Here is a 27,646-nt window from a genome sequence, read left to right as displayed (position 1 = left end):
GGTCTTGCCTCACCACCTCAGCCCAGGTCTTCCTGGGCCTACCTCTTCCACGGGTTCCCTCAACTGTTAGGGTGTGGCACTTTTTTACGCAGCTATCCTCCTCCATTCTCACCACATGTCCATACCAGCGCAATCGTCTCTCTTGCACGCCACAACTGATGCTTCTAATGTTCAGCTTTTCTCTCAAGATACTTACACTCTGACGGGTATTCACATTGACATTACACATCCAACGGAGCATACTGGCTTCATTCCTTGCGAGCTTACGTATGTCCTCAGCAGTTACAGCCCATGTTTCACTGCCATGTAGCATGGTTGTTCGTACGCATGCGTCATACAGTCTGCCTTTTACTCTGAGTGAGAGTCCCTTTGTCGCCAGCAGGGGTAAGAGCTCTCTAAACTTTGCCCAGGCTATTCTTATTCTAGCAGCTACACTTTCAGCGCACCCACCCCCACTACTAACTTGGTCGCCCAGATAGCGGAAGCTATCGACCACCTCTAGTTTTTCACCCTGGAATGAGATAGAAGTTGTTTCCTGTTTGTTTGCAGTCTTTATTGCACCTGAACATCTGCCACAAACAAAAACTAACTTGCTAGTTAACCTGCCTTTGATGTTGCTGCACCTCTTATGTGTCCATAGCTTGCACCGGGTACATCTTATAGAGTTACTACCTACTCCTTTTCTACATACTGAGCAGGGCCATCTACCTGAAGGGGTTTGTGTTTTATCTACCTTCCTACTTATTAGGATTTTGGTTTTAGCTAGGTTGACTCTAAGGCCCTTCAATTCTAGACCTTGCTTCCACACCTGAAACTTCTCCTCTAGTTCTGATAGTATATATATATATATATATATATATATATATTTATTTATTTATTTATTACATTTATATCTATGTAATAAATATTATTTTGTGTTTTTCAGAAAAGAAGAGGCCAGCTAGTATCTCTCAACGAATTTGGAATAACACTTGGCTTAGTTTTATCATATTTAATTAATTTTTTATACATCAATGTCGCACATGGATGGTGAGTTTCCTCTCCTTGGGATTCTTTCAAATTTTTCTTTTCTTGTTCTTATTTTATTTTTATTTCTTCTACTTTTTCATCTTCTCTTTCTCTAGTTGCTAGAGCTACTGACCTTACCGACATAAATGTTAAGAATGCAGACTCCACAGATATATATATATATATATATATATATATATATATATATATATATATACACTTGGATATATAATACATATATATACACGCATAGTAGCTGTTGAACCATTATAAAGTATGACCTTTTTTGTGCTAGAATTAAGTTTAGATTCCTATTGTAACCTCCCACAATGACAAATATGTATAATTACATGGTTAGACTCCGTGTCCTAAACACTGACAGCATTTAACAAAGAATGTAGCCATGGTAGTGACCAGGAAATCGTGACTGCTTACAGCAATACTACACATTCTGTGGCCACATAAGTGAGGAAACAGCAGAGATTTTGGTATTTCAGTGTCATAGACATAATGCATACTCTGACTAACACAGCAGAAGATCCACCATCTGTGTGTAGTTCCAAGAAGCCTGAGACTTGATTTGCATTTGGTGGGAATAGTACAAAAAAATATCTGCTCAGCAAATTCTATAGTGACAAACAATTGTGTGGCGTGAATTCCACTCTCTAAATGTTGAAAGAGACAAAATGACTACCTGTAACCATCACATTCATATTCCCATAAATAATGTACCTTGGACAACATTATCCAGTGTGTAATGCAGCAAGCTGGCAGAAATGTTAGCATGTCAGGCAAAACCATCTGGAGCATCATCTCTTCTCTTTTCCAACTGGGGTAGCCATGTATCTCCCCTACGGCAAGACACCTGTTCCTGTTCCCCTTTCATACCCTAACCTTTTATCACCGGGAATAATGTCACTTCCCTCAGTTCTACCCCCCAACTCAGTTGAGGTGTCTTATCATGTCAATTCCTTGATGACCTCACTGGTGCCAGTGCCCAGTACACCCAGTAGAAAGCACCCAGTACACTCTGTAAGGCGAGAGACCTTAGGAAGGATATCTAGACATGGAACCATGCCAAAGCAGACATTGGAGGTTGGTGCAGTCCTCTGCCAGCATGGAAAATGGATGTTAAATGATAATGAGAAGGAAGATATACTATCTACTACTGTTTAATTTTACAGATTATCGCATTAAAAAATAAAGCGTTTTATATTATTTTATTTAACGTAAACTTTTCTTTTCTTTCCCAAACAGGAGATACATGTTTGGTCTGTCATCGGTTCTTGCTGTTTTGCAAATCTTGATGATGCTTTTTCTACCTCAAAGTCCCAGATATTTGGTATTAAAAGGGAAAGAAGTTCAGGTAGTTTCATACATATATTTTTACTCCATTTAAATTTCTTCTACAAACATCTTAGACTACATCCTTCCAAAAGTCATTCAACTGATTAACAAATAAAATACTCACCTACAAGCTACAACTACTGGCTCACTAAGAACAACAGATCTAGCTTCTTCCTCTCTGCCTATTTTAGCATTTCTATTATTACAATATCTGTTCGTCTTAAATAGGAAACTGCATAACACTTCCCACCTGATACCTTCCCTTTTCCTCCTTTCATGATCCTTATTATGTGCCCTAACCTTACACACACACACACACACACTAGATCCTTTCCTAATCATTTTTCCAAACCGTTTTTTCTCTTGGCACTGCAGCCTTCTGGGTTCTCTTGCTGCCTATGATTTCCCACCAATATTAACCTAAAAAGTTTCAAACTGAGCATCAACCACATGTATTTCGACAGCATAGAATGGCCTCCTGCAAAGAAAATAGGAGCTACTCTTTTACTTCTTTCAGTCATTTTAATATGGCCATGCTGGAGCACTGCCTTCAGTCAAGCAAATCGACCCCAAGACTTATTCTTTGTAAGCCTAGTACTTATTCTATCGGTTCCTTTTGCTGAACTGCTAAGTTATGGGGACGTAAACACACCAGCATCGGTTGTCAGGCAATGTTGGGGGGACAAACACCGACACACAAACATGCACACACACACACACACACACACACACACACACACACACACACACACACACACACACACACACACACACACACACACACACACACACACGCGCGCACACACACGCACACACACACGCACACGCACACACACACACATTTACAAGCCTCACTTGGACAAAAAGGTGCTGTTGTTTGCCATGTTATTTCTTTAAACTCAACTCTGTATTAATCCCTTACCATTTTTGTAATTGCCATTGTAACATACCTTTATCTGTCACCCTTGTGACTAATAAAGAAACAAATATTTTATCATCAACATCATCATCATCATCATTGATAACATCTTTGTTGGTCTTATGATAAGACAGAATTTACTATCATTGATATTGTTGCTGCTGTTATGACAGTAATTTATGATATAGATAGTAGTTAATGAATCGATAAATCTTTAAACAGGCTGCTGCGGTTTTAAGACGGTTTCACAGTGAGGCTGACATGGAGGAAGAAATAAACAATATAAAAACAGCCATAGATCAAGAGAAGGTGAGTCAATCGATCTGTTTGTTGAATTCATGTATAATAAATAAAATACACACATGCACGCACGCACGCACACACACACACACACACACACATACACACACACACACACACACAGATACATAAAATCTAGAAATAATATCAAGTCTGATGGGCTCCCATGCCGGTGGCATGTAAAAAGCACCCCCTACACTCTCAGAGTGGTTGGTGTTAGGAAGGGCATCTGGCTGTAGAAACCTTACCAGATCAGACTGGAGCATAGTGCAACCTACTGGTTTGTCAGTCCTCAGTCAAACCGTCCAGCCCATGCCTGCACGGAAAGCAGACGTTAAACGATGATGATGGAGATAATCTAGGTACCCACAAAATTCTAACTATCAGTTCTTTCACTTGTCAGAGACAACCCATTTTTTTGACTGAATACGGGTTCAATCTTATACTGGAGCTGGGGATTGGGCGTTGGGCTGTATCCACAGTATTTACAACTCTCTACTCTCTGGTGTTACAGCTGATGGAATATCATCTCTTGCATTCTGTAGAGGGTTGGCAGAAGCTTAAGAATGATATAGGAGAAATTTATGCATGCAAATGAAGATGTTTGAATGATTTTTCAGCAAGAGATTAAGACAATTTCCAAAGATTCCTTGATCTGGCAGTTATAGAAAGAATGTTGTATTTGTTGGATTAAAAAAAAAATGAAATTGACCATCAGCCTCAGAGCATAATATTGATTGCTACATATATCTGATACCACTTACTGTTACCCCAAAATTACTCCGATCTCAAAATCTGGGCCTTATTGGATCAACAATTCCATCCCATGTGATATACTCTAACCCAGGGGTTTTCAAACTGTGGTCTGCGGACCACAGGGGGTCCGTGGACAGCAAATATTTTTTATGGGCAATTTGATTTTATATGTTTTTTAATCGAAATCTTTTAATTGACAATAAACCTATTTGTTAAATACTGTTAAATAAATAAATGTAAAAATATATGTTATTTTAAGCAAATATTCATGTATAAATTTCATAAGCGTTTATAAGGGGGTCCCTAAGGTAAATCCTGAAATATAAAGGGGTCCGCAAGTCAAAAAGTTTGAAAACCCCTGCTCTAACCAACTGAGGCATAACATTCCTGGTCATTTGAGAGGTGTTTGTTTGCTTAAGTCTCACTGAAGACTATTTTATGTAAGTCAAATGACCTGTGGTCATTCTGCATATGACCAAGCTTTCAAAAACACCTCTAGCTGTGCACTGTGTACTCAATAGAGTACACAGTGCACAGCTAGAGGTAAGGACATAAGACAAATACTGACTGTTTAGTTTGGCAATTTATAAAGAAATGACCAAAATAATGAAAATAATATGAAATGATATCAAAATATTGTAATTGGTAATTAATTGCAGATGTCCAGCTGGAAAGACCTGTTCAGGTCAACAGGAAACCTCAGGAAATTGTTCCTTTTAGGATTTGGTTTGGTTACTTTTCAGCAGGTAAGTTGGCATCATTTTGTTGAGTTTCCTTCATCTCTCTGTTTCTTGTGATCGTCTTTTTCATCATCATTGATGTTCTCCTCCTCCTGAATTTGGTTATACCAGTCTCCCAAAATTTGTACTTCTTCCTTCAGCTCTCTTTATCTGTTGCCATCATTGTCATCATCATCATTATTATCATCATCATCATCATCATCATCATCATCATATTCATGAATTTGGTTACATCAGTTACCCAAAATTTGTAGATCTTCCTTCAGCACTCTTTATCTATTGTCATCGTCGTTGTCATCGTCATCATCATCCTCATCAGAATCATCAACATCATCCTCATCTTTATTGTCATCACCATCATCATCATCATTATCATTATCATCATCATTGTCATCATCCTCTTCATGAATTTGACACAAAAACCATTATGAATCTTATTCTTTTCTTTTTCTTCTTTTACTCTTTTACTTGTTTCAGTCATTTTGACTGCAGCCATGCTGGAGCACCACCTTTCGTCGAGCAAATCGACCCCAGGACTTATTCTTTGCAAGCTTAGTACTTATTCTATTGGTCTCTTTTTGCCGAACCGCTAAGTTACGGGGACGTAAACACACCAGCATCGGTTGTCAAGCGATGTTGCGGGGACAAACACAGGCACACAAACATATACACACACACACACACACACACACAGATATATATATATATATATATATATATATATATATATACGACGGGCTTCTTTCAGTTTCCATCTACCAAATCCACTCACAAGGCTTTGGTTGGCCCGAGGCTATAGTAGAAGACACTTGGCCAAGGTGCCACGCAATGGGACTGAACCCGGAACCATGTGGTTTGTAAGCAAGCTACTTACCACACAGCCACTCCTATGCTTATTCTACAATTTCTTTCTTTTATTTTTCCTTTTTTACAATAAATGCAGTGTGTTTTTCAAACTTCAATAGTTGATAAATAAGTACCAGTTTAATACCGTCATTGATTCAATCCTCTTTTCCTAATTTTCCATGTTTGACCTCTTGCATGTGTTAGGGTTAGTTTTATTACTCTTCTTACAGGGTGGTCAGCTAGCAGAATTGTTAAAGCGTTGGAAGAGATGCTTTCTTCTGGCTCTTCATGTTCTGAGTTCAAACCTTGCGATGGTCAACTTTTCCTTTCATCTCTTCTGAGTCAATAACATGAAAATACTAGTGGTGTACTGGGGGATCAATGGTACCAACTAATGCCCTTTTCTCAAAATTGCTGGCTTTTTCCTTAAATTAGAAACAACTATTATTCATATAAGGTGGGTGAGAGGGGCAAGAAAGTCCTCAGGTAACCAAGGCAACAGTAGCAAGAAAGGAAAAAGACAGAGCTAGATAGCTTCATAGGTAAATACACAATACACCATTGTTCTCAGTATGGGATTATAACATATGTTGGTAGCATATTGTTATCATGCTCTCCACCTGTAGGTTCTTTCATTCAGTAAATAAACACAGGATTCAGCAGGGAGGACATAGAAGCTGTAAGATTATTTATTTAACTTCAGAGCTGTAGATAGAATTCCAACTGGTTCTTCATAAGAAATAATATTAATAATAATAATAATAATAATAATAGTAATAATAATAATAATAATAATAATAATTTCTTTAATTTATTCAACAAAAACAATAACATGTAACAAAAACATCTTTAAAGGATTATCCCAGAGGATATTCACCACTTACTTAAATTACTGCTTTCCATTTGCTTGGCAGACAGTCAGACTGTCATTTAAAGATGTTTTTGTTAAATATTGTTATTGTTTTTGTTAACTAAAATTTGTTGAAAAAAAGCCGCAATAATTATGCCCCAACCCAATATATACACATACACATATACATATATAGATCGCTGACCACTACACACATTTTTTTCTCTCCTTGTTTCTTTTTGTGTTCCTTTCTGTGGAAGAGCATAGGCTCGAAACGTTAAAGACTTTTTCAATTCCCGAGTGTTATACTAATACATCTGTTTGTTTTCTATACCACCTGTCTTCGTCTGTTGTTTTTTTTGTGAATTCTCCCTATACATATATATTTATATAAAACTGTCAGATCTCCCAAATTACCTCTTTAAAAATGAAATGGCTACCTTGTCCTTGTGAAATTGTATAGCCTAGGTTAGGGGTTTTGGAACCATGGTCAGAAGGTCATGGGTTTGGTTCCTGAACTGAGCAGTGTGATGTGTCCTTGAGTAAAGCCATTATGCATTGCTCCAGTGTACTCAGCTGAAAATGAGTACCAACCAAGTACAGGCTCAGTCCTTTTTCCCATCATTTGCTACATCCGGAATATTCTGCTGGCTCAATGCGTAGGGCGGCCAAGCTGGTGATTATGTCTACTTGTGATTTCATGCACACCTAAAACAAATTAACAAAGGTCAGGGATATGTTTTTTCATTTTTTTCCCCTTTATATAACCAATGAAAATTCCTGTTAAAATGTTTTGTTTCAGTTCATCTCAGAATCACCATATTGTTTCTATCTTTCCACCATCATTATAGTATTTAGAATTATTTATTTAATTTCAGTTTACTGGCCAGCCCAACATGCTGTATTATGCACCAATTGTGTTCCGAGCGGTTGGCTTCCCGTCCGATTCTGCAGCAATACTGGCCACCCTTGGTCTTGGAACTGTCAAGGTAAATGAGCAACTATCCAAACCTAGAAATTTCTCTGAAGAAGTATTTTATTCTCTCTTTCTCTTCTTATATACGCACACCTTTACCAGTTCACATATACATGTCTTTGCATATAGGTGCACAACTGTGCCTTTATCACCAGTATCATCAATATAATTATCTTCAACAATGCTTTTGTCTCTGTCCATGCTAGCATGGGCTGAATGGTCCTAGTTGATTCTTATTTGGAGGTACTTCTGATCCTACACGAGGGAACAGAAGACCACATCTTATATATTTCATTTTGGGTCTTTTTGTTTCTAGCTGGTTGCCTTTCCTATCAGCAATCACTTAACAAAATGTATTGTGTGCATTTTAGCATGGTTTTCCTGGCTTCAAAAAGACTAAACAAACTTCTTGAGATTACATTGTCTCCACTCATCTACCAACTATTTTTCAGAGTGTACTAACTGCATTTATCTTAGCACCAGCAAAAAGGAAGTTGCCTTGTATCTTCCAAGACTGTAAAGTTTTTCCAGAGTACAAGTACTCAGTCTTCAATACTTTATGGGACAATAATGTAGATGTACAAAGTGTAGTTTTTATATATTTGTATTGTAGACTTAAACTATTTTAGACTTAAGCGTTTAACATTTAAACCAGCCATGCCCAGCCTGTTTTAGGGTCAGACCAACCAGATCTGCCCTCTCATACCTACCCTACAATGTCACTCTAAATATATATAATCACCTAATGAAAATCTCAAAGGTATGAGATATAGCATGATTGATTCAAAAACAATGTGAATAAATAAGTATTACATTTGAGAGGGTAATCTGAATTCTAAAGAGTTAATGACCTTATGACCAACTCTAATGTCCTATTCTATTGGATCAGAGGTTCTAAATGCAAGTTTACAGCTCACATCTTTGAGAAATAAGATTGCACATGAAAAAAAAAAAAAATTAATAAATTAGAGTATCTGTTCTTTATAATGTCATGACTATATCAACTGAATTTGCATATGTGAGTGTGTGCATGTGAGTGTGTATGTGTGTGTGTTTGTTTAATACATATTGTGAATGTGCAGGTTTGACTAAGTCAGCCTACTTCTGTGAATAAGTAATAGCAATATGCGATTTTAATGATGCCCTTACATCAATGGAGTTATGGGGACTTATGCTGAATGGGTGCAGTAATAGTAGTTTGTATTAACATAACTGATATCATCATCATCGTTTAACGTCCGCTTTCCATGCTAGCATGGGTTGGACAATTTGACTGAAGACTGGTGAACCAGATGGCTACACTAGGCTCCAATCTGATTTGGCAGAGTTTCTACAGCTGGATGCCCTTCCTAACGCCAACCACTCTGAGAGTGTAGTGGGTGCTTTTACGTGCCACCGGCATGAAGGCCAGTCAGGTAGTACTGGCAATGGCCACGCTCGAAATGGTGTATTTTACGTGCCACCTGCACAGGAGCCAGTCCATCGGCACTGGCAATGAACTTGCTCGAATGTCTTTTCACATGCCACTGGCACAAGTGCCAGGAGGGCGACGTTGGTAACGATCATGCTCAAATGGTGCTATTTACGTGCCCCCAGCAGCAGTTACTATATGTAAATGTCATAGTAGTTGAAAGCTGACCATTGGCTTATCTTCAATAATGTTTTTGCTTTATTTATTTATTTATATATTTTATTTTATATTTTTTACAGGTTTCCGTAGCAATTGTTGCCCTGCTTTGTGTTGACCACTGGGGCCGAAGAATTTTACTCATGATTGGTGTTGGCACAATGACTATTAGTTTAATTATACTGAGCATTGGCTCGAGACTGCAGAACAATCTGTCCAGCTTTGAGGTGTGTCGGAATTGGCATGATGCCAAAATTGCACACAATTTCCCATCCTTCAACTCTGACTTTAATTCCTCAAGCAATGGAAGTTTCATCCATTACACAATGACAAAAAGAGAATTGATACCATCTTCGGTATCACATATTGTCACTTCAGTAAAATTCCTCTGTGATACTAGCATAACCCGCAAGAAAAGGAATGAGAATACTTCTCGCTACAACAACATCAGCATCATTATGAACCAAAGTCTTATTCATACTGGATTCTATAATCAGACCATTTCCAAGAATACCAGCCGAGACAAAGAAGAATCTACAGAATCTCAGAGTGTGCACATCATACATGTGATGACATTGTTAGCTCTGATGGCTTATGTTGGAGCATATGGCATTAGTTTTGGACCAAGTATGTACTGTAGAATTTCTATGTCTATATAAGTGTAATTGAGTGTATCAGCATACATGTGTATGTGCTTATACAGGTTGGGTCACTGGACACCTTTTTCAAGAGCGCCAACTTTCTTCTGACTTACTCTTTTTTAAATCTTACTTTTCAGATAAATAATGTCGGACAGCAGATTGATTGAGTAAATGAAAAAAATGGCATGCTGTAATCATTGTCTTAAAAGTGCAGCATAGTGATACAGAAATAACTTTGTATACACATTAGCATTCTGCTAAATCATCCATAATTTTTTATGGTAAATACATATATACTGAGAGGTGGAATTAGCCGAACATGTGCCTTCCGAGCAGTCCTCAATGAAGATGTCTACAGAACAGACGAAACTAGACGTCTAGTCTGAGGATTTTCAAGTCTGTATGGAATGGTTGTCTCTCTTGTCAGCATCATGTATCTGTGCTTTTCCTACAACATTAAGGATATTTTAACTCTTAATCTTTAGCAATTTAGGTGTCAGCACCCTTAGTCACACTTAGTGACAATTGAAGTTTAAATATATATATATATATATATATAGTTTTAGGGAAAAGAACCAAGGTTCATGAACTCATCGATGAAAATCCACTGTCACATATAGAAAAATTAATAAGTAAAAGCACAATAAATAAGTATAATTTAATTTAATTTTAATTTTTATAAATTGATTTTAATTGAGTTTTTACCTGTAATTTTGGATTTTTATCCTTAATATTATTATTATTATTATTATTATTATATATATATATATATATATATTTATAAAACAAGAAAAAGAAAATGGAGATTGGGAAGTTAATAATTGTTTATTGTTAACATAACCTCTAATCAAATTTATATATATATATATATATATATATATATATATATATATACATATATTTATCACTCTTTTCTATTGTCTTCTTTTAATAGTCAGCTGGATCCTGCTAAGTGAGATATACCCTCCATCCATCCGAGGTCGGGCTGTTGGTATTGTTATCATAATCAACTGGACGGCCAACTTCATTGTATCATCATCCTTCCTTCATGTAATTCGTGAGTATTTAACCTTTGTTTTTTCATCTCTCGCAATGTACCAGAACTGTAAAGACCTTAGCCTTCATATACTTCCCCATACTATGACAGAAGGATTATAAAATTTTAATATTAACCCTTTTGATAAGAACTTCTGTAAGACCACCCCTGGTTCTATGATTGTTTCATGGCCACATTCTATGATTTTTTCTTGGCCACATTCTATGATTGTTTCATGGCCACCCCTGGTTCTATGATTGTTTCATGGCCACGTTCGGATAGAGCTTTTTATGTGCCACTGGCACGGGAACCAGTCGGGCGGCCCTAGTATCGATCACATTCTGATAGTGCTTTTCACATGCCACCATCACAGGAGCCAGTCAGGGGGCCCTGGCATCAGCCATGTTCAGATGGTGCTTTTTACGTGCCACTGGCACAGGAACCAGTCCGGCACCCCTGGCATTGATCACATTCTGATTGTGCTTTTCACTGTAAATTTTATTTTTATTTTTGCACTTGTCTGAAAAGAAGGGAGAGCGCTAATAGGTTTTCTAATATCCTCCTACTTACTCCTGGATGAGAGGGATAAGTGATCAATGTCAGTATGATTATAATTGGGTTTGAACTGTTGCGTGTGTTTAGTTGTTGGCTGTGAAGCAAGGGATGGGTCAGGGTAGTTCTTGGTAAAAATAAATCAAGGTGATGTGTATAGGAGCTGAGGGGTAGAACTCAGCTGGAATGGCAGGGTGATGAATGAGAACACCATTGAGGAGTTCTGTGTTATTTAATCTGTGGAGACCAACCTTAATCAAGGAGACTTGCACTCAAAGACGTTCCAGCCATGATCCTTTCATAATTTGTTCTAACATAATGTGTGAAATGAGTAACTATTGATGATGATAATTGCTGACATGTTTGTTTGGGTTTTCATGCCTCCATATTTGATAAATAAAGGACCAGTTGCTGTTGTTGTCATGTTAACCCCCAAACCAGTCATGGTTGAATAGACCTAAGCTTTTCCCACCATGACTATCCCTTTCCAAAAATAGTACATCCTGGATTATGTTAGCCTACTTATCCTCCTATTTTTAAGCTAGTAGAGAATAGCTTGAAAAAGTTTTGGTTGATATTTCTAGCAGATTGAGTAACCACTTAGATGCCTCCTCCTGTCTCTTCTCTTTGGCTGAAGTACCATTCATATACTGAGGTTGGTTTAATTCACTGTAACCATTTCTCCTTATGCATGTGTAGCTTTGTGCTAATGACAAAGACTAGGCTTAGGATGAAGACTGGAGTGGTTACCTGTTGCCTTCTCCAGGCAGGTGGGATTTGAACTCAGAATATAGAGAGCTAGAAGATATACGGTAAAGCATTTTTACTGATGTACCAACATGAAATGAAGTGTTTTGCTTGAGAACCCAATGCTCTGCCTGGTCTAGCAATCATGTGTATAACATTCTAAACATTTGGCTATACACCTTCACAAAATAACCATTCAATTGTTGATAATGATGACCTTTCAGGTGATCCCAGCCATTTTTATCTATGGTGTCCTTTGAGTACTATTTTATTCTGGTGGGCCCCAATAGCCATTTGATGCTTAAAAACCAGTTTTGAAGAAACTTCTTTCAAAATTCCTATTTTGTTTTTCACACATTAACTTGTGTAGGTAGAACTATGTAAAATGTTAGAGAAAAAAACCTAGCTGTTTCTTACAATACACACAAATGCACACATCTAAAGCATTATTTTCTCAGGGGCCCTTAAAATACTATTGTGTATCCCCAATTTACTATTTTGTTGTGTTGACCCCCAAAAATCTTATATCGACCCTCAGGGAACATATAGACCCTACTGGAGATCCACTATTTTGAATTATCCACCTAACTTCCCCATCAACCACAATAAAATTTAAAAGACAAAAACAAAATTCAACTTTCTCTTTTCTTTACAGACCTCATCACATTACCGTGGACATTTCTCTTATTTGCTGTTATCTCATCCATTGCATTTATATTCATCTTCTACTGTGTCCCAGAGACCAAAAACAAAACTCTAGAGCAGATTGCTCGTGAACTATCAACGATGTAAGTAAACCATTGCATTTAACTTTTATTCTTTTGTTTTTTCCTATTTCATTTTATATTAGATATGTACATATATACACAAGGGCACAACATGAGCCCCTACATCATTAAAACAGAAGTCAAAAATACTTCTGTGCCACCAAATAGTCACAAATCTATATATGTACATAATCTAATATTTTATAAACATATATTTTATTAATTTACGGCTGATAATTCGCTTGCTATTTATGATGGTATTTTAATAATACCATCCCTATATTTATTTATTATATATGTGGCTTTGTGGTAAGTAGCTTACTTACCAACCACATGGTTCTGGGTTCAGTCCTACTGCGTGGCACCTTGGGGAAGTGTCTTTTACTATAGCCTCGGGCCAACCAAAGCCTTGTGAGTGGATTTGGTAGACGGAAACTGAAAGAAGCCCGTAGTATATATGTATATGTATATATATATATGTGTGTTTGTGTGTTTGTGTTTGTCCCCCCAACATCGCTTGACAACTGATGCTGGTGTGTTTATGTCCCCGTAACTTAGCGGTTCGGCAAAAGAGACCAATAGAATAAGTACTAGGCTTACAAAGAATAAGTCCTGGGGTTGATTTGCTCGACTAAAGGCGGTGCTCCAGCATGGCCGCAGTCAAATGACTGAAACAAGTAAAAGAGAGTAAAAGAGTATATGCAGTTTTGCTTCTGGTTACATTTTATTTCCAAACTTGCATTGTAGCACTTCAAAAAAAAAAAAAAATGTTATTCAGTTGCATAATTCCTAAATATGAAAAGCAAATTCTTGAATATAAAACAGCTGTTCCTTATGATTTACTGAATAAAAACAGCTGTGTATGTTGTCTCGTATAACAAGAACATTTTAATGGTTGTAGGAAAATGTTTGATTTTTATGTTATGAATGCCTGGAGAGTTTTTTATTGCTTTTTTGAAATGTAAACATTGATTAAAGAGAGCAGTATTTGGCACCCTAAAGGCAACAGCATTTTATCTCTTCCCAAGATCAATGTACTTTTACTGATAAAATGCTACAATTCTTTTGTCCTGTAATGAAAATACATAATTTGTTATTTGTATGTAACTCCTTTCATAATAGTCCAACATATTTCACAGGTGCAAGTATTGCTGTGGTTAAGAAACTTTGGTTTGTTCCACTGCACAGCACCTTTAGCAAAAGTTTTTTACAGCCTCGGGTTGATCAGTGCCTTGTGAGTGAATTTGGTAGATAGAAACTGCATAAAAGCCCGCACATAAAATACACCATTTTGAGCGTGGCCGTTGCCAGTACCGCCTGACTGGCCTTTGTGCGGGTGACACGTAAAAGCACCCACTGCACTCTCTGAGTGGTTGGCGTTAGGAAGGGCATCCAGCTGTAGAAACTCTGCCAAATCAGATTGGAGCCTGGTGTAGCCATCTGGTTTCATCAGTCCTCAGTCAAATCGTCCAACCCATGCTAGCACGGAAAGCGGACGTTAAACGATGATGATGATGATGATGAAATATATAAATAAATATAAATTTAAAGAAAGTAAGCAATCTAATTTTATTCCCATTAGCCCTCATAAAAACAATTTACATAGCTATATCCACTCTTCTATAAAAGCATCCAATTTTCTCATACCTTCGTAAAGCACTGAACACATATCTAAAGTAAACATCATTTTTCTTTTTCCCTGATGAAGGGGGCATTATCTGGAAATGAATATTAAGATATCAACTGTAATTTGGACGATTGAGTTCCAAAAACAATTGTCGGAACACTCTATTTCTTCTAAGATTAAATTCTTCTAAGATTAAATTAGATTGATGGTTGCTTTATGTTGAGACATTGCATCCTTTCAAACCTCCATGCTTTCTGAAATTCTCCAACGCTACACCTGATATTTCCACCTCCGTAGGCATGCACACATGTATATCATGACTCATACACTGTTCACTTTCCTGACTTTTGTGCATAATTCTATGTACTATACATGCACCTTTAATGAGTTGTAGTGCACCTGAGCACTATACACAATAATTTCATTATTATTATAAAAACCATATAACATTAAACTGAAGAATTACTCAATACCTTTTAGTAAATTACATGTTAATTAAATTTTTACAAGGAGAGGGCTGATGATGCCTGATGAAGGTAAGCAGGGTGAAACTGAACTCACTGTCACTCTTCTTGTAAATGTTATTAAATATGTGTGGGGGTGGGGGTGGGGTGACATATGCATGTGTATTTATTTAATTTGTCTATTTATTTACAGCAATATTTGTCAATAAAACAGCGAAGGAGGAAAAACTAGGAGTTAAAAGCAGGGACCATTTCTAATGCTTCAAATAGAATATCTCAATCTAAATGAAATGATGGATGGAACAAGAATTTAATTAGTGTAATGAGCAAATTACCAAGAAAAAAAAAAAAAAAAAAATAACTCATAAATCACACACATATTGCCCATATACACATACATATAAATAATTACAAGCACTTACTCTTACTTACACTTACATATTTACTTGCAGATATATACATGTACTTAGGGAGGCAATGAGGAAGCCTTTATTGTTGTTCAACCTGCTAAAAATAACAGCCAAACTTCCCTAAATTCATATCCTTAATTAATGTCTTGAAAAGGTGGCAGAGTAATACATTGGACAGAGTTGTGTTGATGTACTAAACAGAGGGGATAGTCATGGCTGTAACCTCTTTGATTATTAGTCTGGTCAGTCAGATTGACCTGGTGCTAAACAAATAATACCATACACACACACATGTCCAATCATGCACGTATACATATCCACACACCCATACATATACACATACCAATACACACACATTCATACTTTTACTTGCACACACAAACTGTCATATTCATGCACATACGCAGACACTCGACATGCTAGAAATAGCACACTTTATTGCTTTAGTAAAAGGAAGAACACAGAAAATATAATCACCCTATCCCCAGATGAGATGGTCACAACTGGAACATTTTTGATCTCGTGTGTATGCTTGATCAAAGGTGACTTGAAGTTTGAACAACAATAACTAACTATATATACACATAAAAATAATATAGATATATATATATATGAATAGACTTGAAATTTTTAAAGAACAGAAAAATCAACGGAGTTGCTCAGTAATCGTTTGGTATAATTTTTGTACAATATTTTTTGGTGACGGTTATCTTAACAAAATAGAATATGATGTAAATTAATACTTTTGGATTAATATCTTTGATATAAATGGTGATAATTGTCTGAACTGCTCTGGTGTATCGGTGTTGATGTTATTAATATATCAAACTTTACATTGGATTATATTGCCTTGATAAATTATGTTTCTATTATAAGGCAAGAGACCTGGATATAAATAGTGCTAATCTAATCAGTTTTTTTTTCCATAGGCGCAGGAGTGGCTGTGTGGTAAGTAGCTTGCTTACCAACCACATGCTTCTGGGTTCAGTCCCACTGCGTGGCACCTTGGGCAAGTGTCTTCTACTATAGCCTCGGGCCGACCAAAGCCTTGTGAGTGGATTTGGTAGACGGAAACTGAAAGAAGCCCGTCGTATATATATATATGTATGTATGTGTGAGTATGTGTTTGTCCCCCCAACATCGCTTGACAACCGATGCTGGTGTGTTTATGTCCCTGTAACTTAGCAGTTCGGCAAAAGACATCGATAGAATAAGTACTAGGCATCCCAAGAATAAGTCCTGGGGTTGATTTGTTCGACTAAAGGCAGTGCTCCAGCATGGCCACAGTCAAATGACTGAAAGAAGTAAAAGAGTATATGTATAAAGATTGATATTTATTGAAGAGGAGCGAGTGTGATTGTGTAATATTCACATCAATCTGGCAGAATTGTAAGAGCAGCAGAAAAAAAATGCTTTGCCATATTTCTTCTGGTTAAGGCAGTGAGGTGACAGGAAAAATGCTTAGCAGCATTTTGTCTATTCTTTCCTTCTGAGTCTAAATTCCGCTGAGGTTGACTTTGCCTTTCATCTTTTCTAAGTCATTAAAAAAAGTACCATTTGAATACTAGGAGGGTTGATATAATCAACTTATCTCCTTTCCTGAAATTCCTGGCCCTGTGATAAAAATTTGAAACTAATATTTCTTCTGGTTATGGTGGTGTGGTGGCAGAATTATTCATACACTGCTTAGTAGCATTTTGTCTGTCTTTACATTCTGAGTTCAAATTCCACTGAGATCAACTTTGCCTTTCATTCCGGGTCAACTAAATAAGTACCAGTTGAACAATGCGGGGAGAGGCGATGTAATCAACTTACCCTTTCCCCTCTGAACTTACTAGTTTGGTCTAGTGCCAAAGTTTGAAACCAATATTTCTTCTGATTCTTTACATTCTGAGTTCAAATCCTACCAGGGTCAACTTGGCCTTCATCCCTCCATGGTTGATAAAATAAAATACTAGTGAAGTACTGCAGTAAATGGTAGTGACTGACCTATTGATTGAGACCTTGTATCTCCAGTATTTGAGATCTTGTATCTACGTTCTGAGAAACTTTGTGCCTAAATAAGAAATAATTTTTTTAACATGAGACCAAAGCAACACACAATACACTGAAAGTGTTTAGAAATTTTATTTTTTTATCAATTTCTAACCTCCTAAATTGTTGACGAAGGGTTCTAACTGTCCCACTTGCATGGTTTATACTAATCTATTTATTTTTAATCTTTGTGATTTGAATAATTTTATTTTTTCATTTAGCTGTTAAACCAACAATAAAGATTTTAAATTAATAATTGTTTTGTGGAATAATTTGCTTATAATAATAGTAATAATAATAATAATAATAATTATAATAATAATTTTTCATTTTCTTTTAATAAAGATTAATTGATAATATCGTTAGCCCTCCTGACAAAATGCTTAGTGGCATTTCTTATGGCTCTTTGTGTTCTGAGTTCAAATGCCATTTAACTTTGCCATTCATTTTGCCATTCATCCTTTCAAGGTCACTAAAATAAGTACCAGTTCAGCACTGGAGAAAATGTAATCGACTCATCCCATCCCCGCAAAATTGCTGCTCCTGTGGCAAAATTTGAAACCATTATTATTATTATTATCATTATCATTATTATTATTATTATTATTATTATTATTATTATTATTATTATTATTATTATTCAGTTGTCTTTATTTTAAGCTTTTACTGCATTTCCAAATGCAATCGGTTTGCCTTGGACATGTACAGTATTCGGAGAGTTTTTTTGCGGGGGAGGGATTCTATTTTCTATTGTATTGAAAGTACTATGTGTAATATGAATGCGATGTCTAGTACAGCCAATTTTTATATACTTTACAAAGAAGTTTATATTCTTTTCTAATGTAAGCTTGCAGAAAGTAAATATGCCTGCAAATTTAAATATAAGCTCCTTCAATTACTTTTGTGTGAATGGCAGTCCCATAGAGGATGATGCTACTGTTGTTTTTAGCCCCAGGAGGACATCTCCAGCTTGCTAATGACACAGCTGGCAGAGATGTCTTCCTGGGGCTAAAAACTACAGTAGCATCGTCCTCTATGGGACCACCACATTTAGTTGGCAAATATACTTCACGATTCTGTGCTACTACTGTTTATTTCTCATTCAGAGATTTAATTCTGCTTAATAATAATACTGTTAATCCCTTAGTGTAAATGTACCATACTTCAGTTAAGAATGTGATAATGCTCTTACGTTTTGAACCCACTATCATTACCACCACCTCAATTCCCATCACAACTGCCATTTAACATGATAATATGTCAATTAATCCATTTCTGATTTCCACTTCCAGACGACCACCCAACAAACCACATCTGTGGCAAAGATGCTGCTTCCGTTTCACCAGACATTGTCCATCTGCTAGCTCCTACACAAGAGTATCTGTTGATGAACAACATAGTCCTACTCTTCGACCAATGGACCGTGACATTATTTGATTCATTCAACGCTTTTGTCTTTCAACCATGACAGCTATAGTATTTTATTAATAAAACAAACTGTAATGAATTTTCTTGTGTTTCATGGTTTATAAATTGATGCCGCTTTGACTAATCCTTTCTCTCTCACTCTCTTTCTCACTTTCTTTCTCACTCTCTCTCTCACTCTCATTTGTTCTCTCCCTCTCTAATTATATATATAATCGTCGAAATACAATCTAAACATAGTTGACACACCCACAAAACCGTGACATCTAAACAACATACTAATTGGTCAAAATACAGTTTGTAAGATTCAGCCTGCTGGAGCATATCAGAAGGTATTTAAAGGACAAATTTAATCATTTCACTACAGTTGTCAGTACACACACACACACACACACACACACACACACAATCCCATACACACATAGGGGTTGTGATAAAACAAAGACTTTCTATTGTTCAAATAATTGAGATCGAAAAGTATTGTTTCCATGAAGTTCAGTTTTTTAAGAGAATGATTTCAATGAATATGAGTAAAACTTTACTGCGGACAGCTTTAATTTCCAGTTTTCAGGTACTTCTTGAATGTGGCGAGAGCCGTAGTAAGAGAGGACAGTTACTTCGGCTGCTGGTGTTCCTTGCGCTCTGTCATGCCAAACGTATCTTATCTTTGTTTTAGAGCGTCAAGAACCCTTTTTACAACTCTGATTCCAAGAAGTGGAAAAGAAGAGGCTGGTTACATCGGCAGAAGTTCAGAAAATGCAAACAACTTGTCAGAATATTCTTTGCGAATATACAAAGAAAGCAACTCAGCCAAGATTAACGTTTATAAATAAGGGAGGTAACTCCTCGGCGGAAATTGAAGTCTGGACGTAAAGACACGAAATACCGCTAAGCATTTAGCCCGGAGTCCTAACGTTTTTGCCAGCTCGCCGCCTTACAATATTTATAAGAAATACTGGCACCCTTTCTATGGTAATCTCAAGGTTAATTACTGTTATTTAGTTACTATTAACATATTTAATGCAGTTAGCATCAACTGTCTAATTAGAGGTAGCTAAACATCGATGAAAAGACATTAGTTCAATGAGTAAGAGTATTTTAATTATTTGGACAACTAAGGGAAACAACCACGGACATATTTCAGTTTACCAGACCTCCTCAGCGAAGTGTAGCTTTCATTGTACGTAACAATGGGAGGAATAACTTAGCGAATTGCATACATCTGGACGTAAAAATTTAGCAAGTGACATATCTGAGTAATTAGCTTCATCAATAAATATTGTACTTGGTGATTGCTTGTATTTAGCGTTTGGGTGTGTCAATTATGTTGCTAACAACTAAAGAATGACGTGGCTCATATTTTCATTTGCACGTAAATTTGATTTGGGAAAATGTAACCGTTATATATTTATTGTTTTAATGATTGGAATCATTGGAATGTGACCATACTGGGGCACCGCCTTTAAAGATTCAAGTCGATCACATCAACACAGTCACACTGATAAATGGAGTAAGTCAGTTAGCTGGAAGAAAGGCTGCCTTACTCAACGTCGAAACCAGCGGAGGGCCCATGTAATTATGCGTATATATTCTCTTTCTCTTTTTAATTTCGACTAAATTTTGACCCGTCATCTGCTTGGTGGTAAAGTTGTGAGGGAAAGCATCTTGTTTTGTTCATCACCCTTTAAATCTCAAGATTTTTATTATCTTAAATATCGCGATCATTTGTAATGAATGAATTAAGGATTTGCCTTCTCTCCACAGCTCCCAAGTTCTGTCATCCTTTGCTTCAGACAAGTTGGTCTGTATCCTGTTGCTCCAATAATAATAGGTACGAAGCTAAAAGTGTCTCTTGAGAACTGGATTTGCAAACTCCTTATCAATGGTCCGAGGATGTCCTCTTTCTCTTGTATTTTTCTGACCAAATTCGTGTCCAGAGGGCAGCTGATTTCCACAAGAAAATACATCTTTTTCTTCTGGTCCCACACAACAATATCTGCCCAGTTGTGCTTTAACTTGGTGGCCGTTTTAATTTTTAAGTTGCACCAATATTCTAACCAAACGGTCTCAATATAGTCAACTTCGTCTGTTGGTGTTTTCTCTTTTGCTTCGCTGTTCCAGACGGTTCCGGCCATTGCACCATGCTTCATGGGAAAATAATATCTGGAAGACATTCTCTTTCAGTTCTTGTATGTATGTGTATATGTATGTATATGTGTGTATATGTATGTATGTGTGTGTATGATTGTATGTCGTACATATTTGGAATTCATGAATACATACATACGTACATACATGCATACATGCATACATACATACATACATACATGCATACAAATATACATACATGCATGTATGTATGCACACATGCACACACATACACATACATACATACATGCATACATACATACATACATACATACATACATACATACATATATACATACGTATATATACACACACATACATGCATGCACACGCACGCACGCACACACACACACACACACACACACACACACACACACACACACACACACACACACACACACACACACACACACACACATATATAAATTTATATATCATATTACACATACGTATATGAGAAATTTCCAGATGCATGGGAGATAATCTGGAAAATTACCAGCTAAACATTTGTGATATACAGGGTTACAGTTCTTGTTTCCGGTTGCTAAGAGCAACACTCGTAAAACAAATTAAAGAAGCACTTGCTCATTAAAGGTAAGTGATGTTTGGACTGGTTTATTATTTTTTTCCGTATTCTTTTTCGGCATCGTCTCAGTAAACCGTTTACGCAGTAAATAATCTACATAAGACTTGTTTATTTTTATAAAGCTTACTCTTCCTGTTTATGACGTAAATATACACCTGTTTAAACAATCTGCCGATCCATTTTCCAGAAATTACCTTTGTTATATTTGTGTACTCGCACACACATAGTGTCATACGCCCAGACATGGCATACATAGATGTTTACGGTCTATCATTTATTGCTTTGTCTGAATGCTTCGAGACATTCCCAAAAATAATGTGTGTATGTGTATGTTTGTGTATGTGTAAACGAATATGTATCTGCATGTATATGTATCCGTGTATGTATCTATTGTATTCTTACATACATACACATACATACATACATACTAACATACTATAATACATATATACATTCATACGTACATATATACATTCATACATACGTACGTACATACGTGCGTACATACATACATACATATATACATACATAGATACATGCGTACATACACACACATACATATATACATACATACACACATACATACATATATACATACACACACATACATACATACACACACATCTATCCATCCATCCATCCATCCATACATACATACATACATACATACATCTGGCAGTGACTCTCTTGGCTTTAGTGTTATCAAGTATGTTTTGTTATGGTATAAAAGATGGGCTACAGCAAATACTGTTTGTCAAATGCTTGACCTTAACCAGTTGAGCTTGTCCCATAGTGGCTGACGATACGTGCATCTCTGATCATGGGCAGGAGTAGTAGAAGTGCATGATAGCCATGTATTGAGAATGATTCGTTGGGATTTGAATAATTCACCCCTGGAAACATGGGTGTTTCATTCATCATCCTTAAACAAACCTTATTTGGGGATCTTTTGAGTGGAATGGGTTACTCAACCTGAAGGAAATTTTTAACTGGGTCGCACCTGCAAAGTCATGCACAGTTCATCTTGATATAAGGTTACCATGCGTGCGCACATATTGTTGTGATGCATATACCTAGTGTGTCCTTATCAGATGGGTTGTCGTGGTTGGTATACTGGGCTGTCATGATGGGTGCCAGATAGGCTGTCATGATGAGTATACCAGCATCACTTTAATGGCATATGCTGCTCTCTCACTCAATACATACATATTTGTGTCATATTCATTAGACAATGATTTTAGAAGTGACATTTTTTTTTGTAAGATAAAACCTTCAATTTACTAAAATTCATTTTGGTATACAAAATACTGTCAAATCTGAAAATAGAATTAGGAATGTATTATAATCATTCTGTATTTGATATATCATTTTTATTTACATACATGTTTATATTCGAAAGTAACTTCTTAAAATGATAAACACACATAGACATTCAATAATCCTGCACATTGTAATTTATTTGATGTTGACTTCTGTTACAAAGCATAATAATAACAGGGGTATGGATCTTGTAATAAATAAGGAGGGCAACTGAGTATTATAATACTAATAATAATAATAATAATAATAATAACAGCAACAATAATAATAATTATGGCAATCCTTTCTACTATAGACGAAAGGCCTGAAATTTTGGGGGTGGAGGACTAGTCGATTACATCGACCCCAGTATTTTGCTTGTATTTAATTTATTGACCCCGAAAGGATGAAAGGTGAAGCCAACCTCAGCGGAATTTGAACTCAGAATATAGCGGCAGACAAAATACTGTTAAGTATTTTACCCGGCTTGCTAACGGTTCTACTACCTTAATAATAATAATAATAATGGTTTCAAGTTTTACCACAAGGGCAGCGGTTTTGGGGGAGGGGTTAAGTCGATTACATTGACAACCCATCCCAGGGTTCAGCTGGTACTTATTCTATTGACCCCGAAAGGGTGAAAGGCAAAGTCAACCTCAGCAGAATTTGAACTCAGAACATAGCAGCAGCAGATGAAATACCATGAAGCATTTCGCCCGGTGTGCTAATGATTCAGCCAGCTCGCCAATAATAATAATAATAATAATAATAATAAGGCTGTGGTGGTATCTGATTTTAATTGATTGGAAGTGTTATCAAGTACATTGTTCTGTTTTGGTATAAAAAGATGGGCTACAGCAAATATTCTGCTTAATACCCCAGATTTCCTCGTCAGTTGCTTGACCTTCACCAGTTGAGCATGTCCCTTGGTGTGGCTGATGATATGTGCATCTCTGATCATGAGCAGAAGTAGTGGGGAGCATCATAGTCATGTGTTGAGAGGAATTCTTTGGGGTTTGAATAATTCACCTTTGGAAACATGAGTGTTTTGCTCAACATCCTTAAACAAACCTTATTCAGAGACCTTTTGAGCGGGATGGGCTACTCGACCTGAAGAAAAATTCTAACTGGGCCCCACCTGTGAGGTCATGCGCTGTTTATCTTGATATGAGATCACAATGTCTCACACATATGTTTGTGATGCATGTGTTTAGTGTACCCTTATCAGACAGGTAGTCATGATGGGTATAATGGACTTCATATATTTTACCCCAGTGTCACTTTGATGGCATGCACTGCTCTCTCACTCAATAATAATAATAATAATAATAATAATAATAATAATAATAATAAAAATAAAAGCCGTATCTCTGAACGTTGTCATTAATCAATGGGATCCTTAGGTGTCACACATTTTGTGTATGGATTCATATTCAAATGAAATTTTGTTCTTGTTGTTCATTGCAGCCATTACAAGAACAGATGTGACATAGGCTTTCATTGATTATCATATTTATTATGGCAGATGTCAAAATGTCATAATCACGTTTTTACTCTTTTTCGCACAGTGGTAGGGGTGGTCCTAAATTTATGTAAATTTCATATACATACATACATACATACATACATACACACACATACATGCACACATACAAATATACATACATAACTACATACACACACACACCAATATATATCTAATTACACACATGTACACATACGCATATATACATGCATACATAAGAATATACATACATCCCTACATACACACACACACCAAAATATATCTAATTACACACATGTACACACACACATATACATGCATACATAAGAATATACATACATACCTACATACACACACACACACACGTTCATATGCACATGCACACACACACAGATCTATTTCAATTTCACATTTTACAACAAATTATCGTGTTCTGCTGTTTGCCTGACCATATAATTCCACTATTTTCGCCTGATCTCTTTGCAGTAACATTGAAGAGAGGGGTATAAAGTTTCCAATCACGATGGCAGCTACAGCCAGAGGAGAACGTGAAATGATGGAAAGAGCCTCTAAAAAATTGACAGAAACAAAGGATCCACTTGAGAGATTGCGTCTTCAGTGTCTGTCACGTGGGGCAAAAGGCATCAAAGGGCTTGCTAGGTAAGTTTGTGCTATAGTTCCCCCTTTAGATAAAAGAAGTGAGTTGTAACTTGTAGCCTCTTTTGTAATTCTGTTAGAAATACTTGTGTTATTAAACATAAATGAATGAGAATGAGGATATATTGAGGGCAATATGAAGTTCAATATTTGTGTTATTAGATATAAATGAATGAGAACAAGGATATATTGAGGGCAATGTGAAGTTCAATATTTGTGTTATTAGATATAAATGAATGAGAACAAGGATATATTGAGGGCAATGTGAAGTTCAATATTTGTGTTATTAGATATAAATGAATGAGAATGAGGATATATTGAGGGCAATGTGAAGTTCAATATTTGTGTTATTAGATATAAATAAATGAGAACAAGGATATATTGAGGGCAATGTGAAGTTCAATATTTGTGTTATTAGATATAAATGAATGAGAATGAGGATATATTGAGGGCAATATGAAGTTCAATATTTGTGTTATTAGATATAAATGAATGAGAATGAGGATATATTGAGGGCAATGTGAAGTTCAATATTTGTGTTATTAGATATAAATGAACGAGAACAAGGATATATTGAGGGCAATGTGAAGTTCAATATGACTGAAACAACTAAAAGAATAAAAGTAAAAGAACACTGGTCTATAGTGTTCCAAAATTTCAATCAACTGATCTTACTGAATTTATCTCCCTTGCTTGTGTTACTTTAAACATTCCTAAAATGGATTTTATCTACTAATTGCTTGGCTATATCTCATTCACTAGAAGTTTCTCAACACCTTATATTACATTTGTGAGACTCCATGATATTTATGCTTAGTAAGCAGAATATCTTCTTTGAGTTCTTTTTTCACTCAGTTATATTGTTAATCATTGGTAACATTTAGTTTTGTGGTAACACCTTTTTCTATTTTATGATAATGTAGTTATAACACTGCTTGTGTGATATTACTAAAAATGACCTCATTGACCAAAATCATGCTGGAACTTGTATCCCTTAACTTTGTTTCATGACAGGTGACTACATGTATATTTAGATTTAGGGAGCAGTTTTAGAAGCCCACCCATATATGTATGTATGTGTGTATGTATATATATATATATATATATATATATATATATATATATATATATACATACACACATACATACATATATGGGTGGGTTTCTACTATACTATATTCATACTATATTCATATGTATATACTGAATGATAAATATTTTTCTTTTCTCTTTCTCCTTTTACAGTTATTGTTCTCTTTCTTGCTTTTCTATCTCCTTATCTCTGTTTTTCTCCCACACTCTCTCATACACAAGTACAAACATGCAAACACACTTGAAAACCTGAATGTTTGTACATCCACAAATACATTCTACAATTATAAAACTACAAATATTTGTGAAAATTTCTAAGAAGAGAAACTATAATAATTATTATTATGTGATGATACATCCGTTCTAGGTTTCTCATCTAGGTTGTTAAAATCACAGTATCTTGATAGTTGTACCCCACCTCACAACTTTCTTTAGACACCTGCCATATTTTGATAATGTCCTCAAAATCTTGATAAATTAAATTAAATTGAATTTTTCCCTGTAAATTTGGATTTTTATCCCTCATATTATTATTATTATTATATATGTATATATATATATATATATATATATATATATATATATATATTCATATATATATACATATATATTGATATATATATATATATATATATATATATATATATATATATATATATATATATATATATATATATTCATATATATATACATATATATTGATATATATATATATATATATATATATATATATATATATATTCATATATATATATATATATATACATATATATATAGCTCTTGATCACGACTTCTTCTGATGAAGTTCTGTTGGTTTGGTTTAGCCTTCATGCTCAAGGCCATGCTGGAGTATTACTTGTGGATAATAAAAGTAAATACATAAAAGTAAACGGATCATTGTCGGTTTCTGACAATGAATATTCAGTTGTTCAATCAACTGAAATATCAAGTGATTAATTTAGCATATAAGCGACTGAGTATTCCTCAGACGCATCATCATCATTATCATCATCATTTAACATCTGTTTTCTATGCTGGCATGGTTCAGACATTATTTACCAAATGTATCCTTAATATAAATCCTTTGGCAGAATCAGTATGGTACATTATATAGCAAGGTTGGATGTTTGAATTACGCGTACACTGTGTCCAACAGTCGTCTGCCTAATTCATTTCACAAGGCTTGAGTTGATGCCAGGCCTTAGTAAAAGACTGTTGCCCAGTGTAACATGCAGAGGAATTGAATCTAGAGCTTCATGATTTCAAAACGAGCTCGTTAAGCCATTCA

General features: G+C 35.8%; 2 protein-coding genes across 6 annotated transcripts in view; both read left to right on the top strand.

The window, feature by feature from the left end:
- Positions 1-19,154, top strand: part of LOC106882742 (solute carrier family 2, facilitated glucose transporter member 10) — a 46,654-nt gene extending 27,500 nt beyond the window's left edge. For 2 of the 4 annotated variants that reach the window (XM_089358906.1, XM_089358905.1), the window contains exons 6-14: positions 926-1,029; positions 2,266-2,374; positions 3,497-3,583; positions 4,990-5,076; positions 7,645-7,755; positions 9,453-9,996; positions 10,945-11,067; positions 13,001-13,133; positions 18,940-19,154. In XM_089358906.1, coding sequence (XP_089215032.1) covers positions 926-1,029; positions 2,266-2,374; positions 3,497-3,583; positions 4,990-5,076; positions 7,645-7,755; positions 9,453-9,996; positions 10,945-11,067; positions 13,001-13,133; positions 18,940-19,084 — 1,443 coding nt within the window. In that variant the 3' untranslated portion in view covers positions 19,085-19,154. Of the gene's footprint in view, positions 1-925; positions 1,030-2,265; positions 2,375-3,496; positions 3,584-4,989; positions 5,077-7,644; positions 7,756-9,452; positions 9,997-10,944; positions 11,068-13,000; positions 13,134-15,396; positions 15,565-18,939 lie in introns of those variants that run through there. The other 2 variants (XM_089358908.1, XM_089358907.1) reach the window with 1 other exon arrangement.
- A 1,418-nt stretch (positions 19,155-20,572) lies between these two features.
- The window catches only part of LOC106882096 (calcyphosin-like protein), a 14,391-nt gene continuing 7,317 nt past the window's right edge, over positions 20,573-27,646 (top strand). Inside the window, exons 1-2 of one of the 2 annotated variants that reach the window (XM_089358910.1) lie at positions 20,573-20,644; positions 25,096-25,269. In XM_089358910.1, the coding sequence (XP_089215036.1) occupies positions 25,133-25,269 (137 nt within the window). In that variant the 5' untranslated portion in view covers positions 20,573-20,644; positions 25,096-25,132. Of the gene's footprint in view, positions 20,645-21,743; positions 21,815-25,095; positions 25,270-27,646 lie in introns of those variants that run through there. The other variant, XM_089358909.1, reaches the window with a different exon arrangement.

Source organism: Octopus bimaculoides, chromosome 10 (genome assembly GCF_046866305.1).
Source record: "Octopus bimaculoides isolate indiv1 chromosome 10, ASM4686630v1, whole genome shotgun sequence".
Taxonomy (NCBI): Eukaryota; Metazoa; Mollusca; class Cephalopoda; order Octopoda; family Octopodidae; genus Octopus; species Octopus bimaculoides.
The sequence above is the reverse complement of the archived record's forward strand: the minus strand, read 5'-3'. Positions and strand labels throughout refer to the sequence as shown.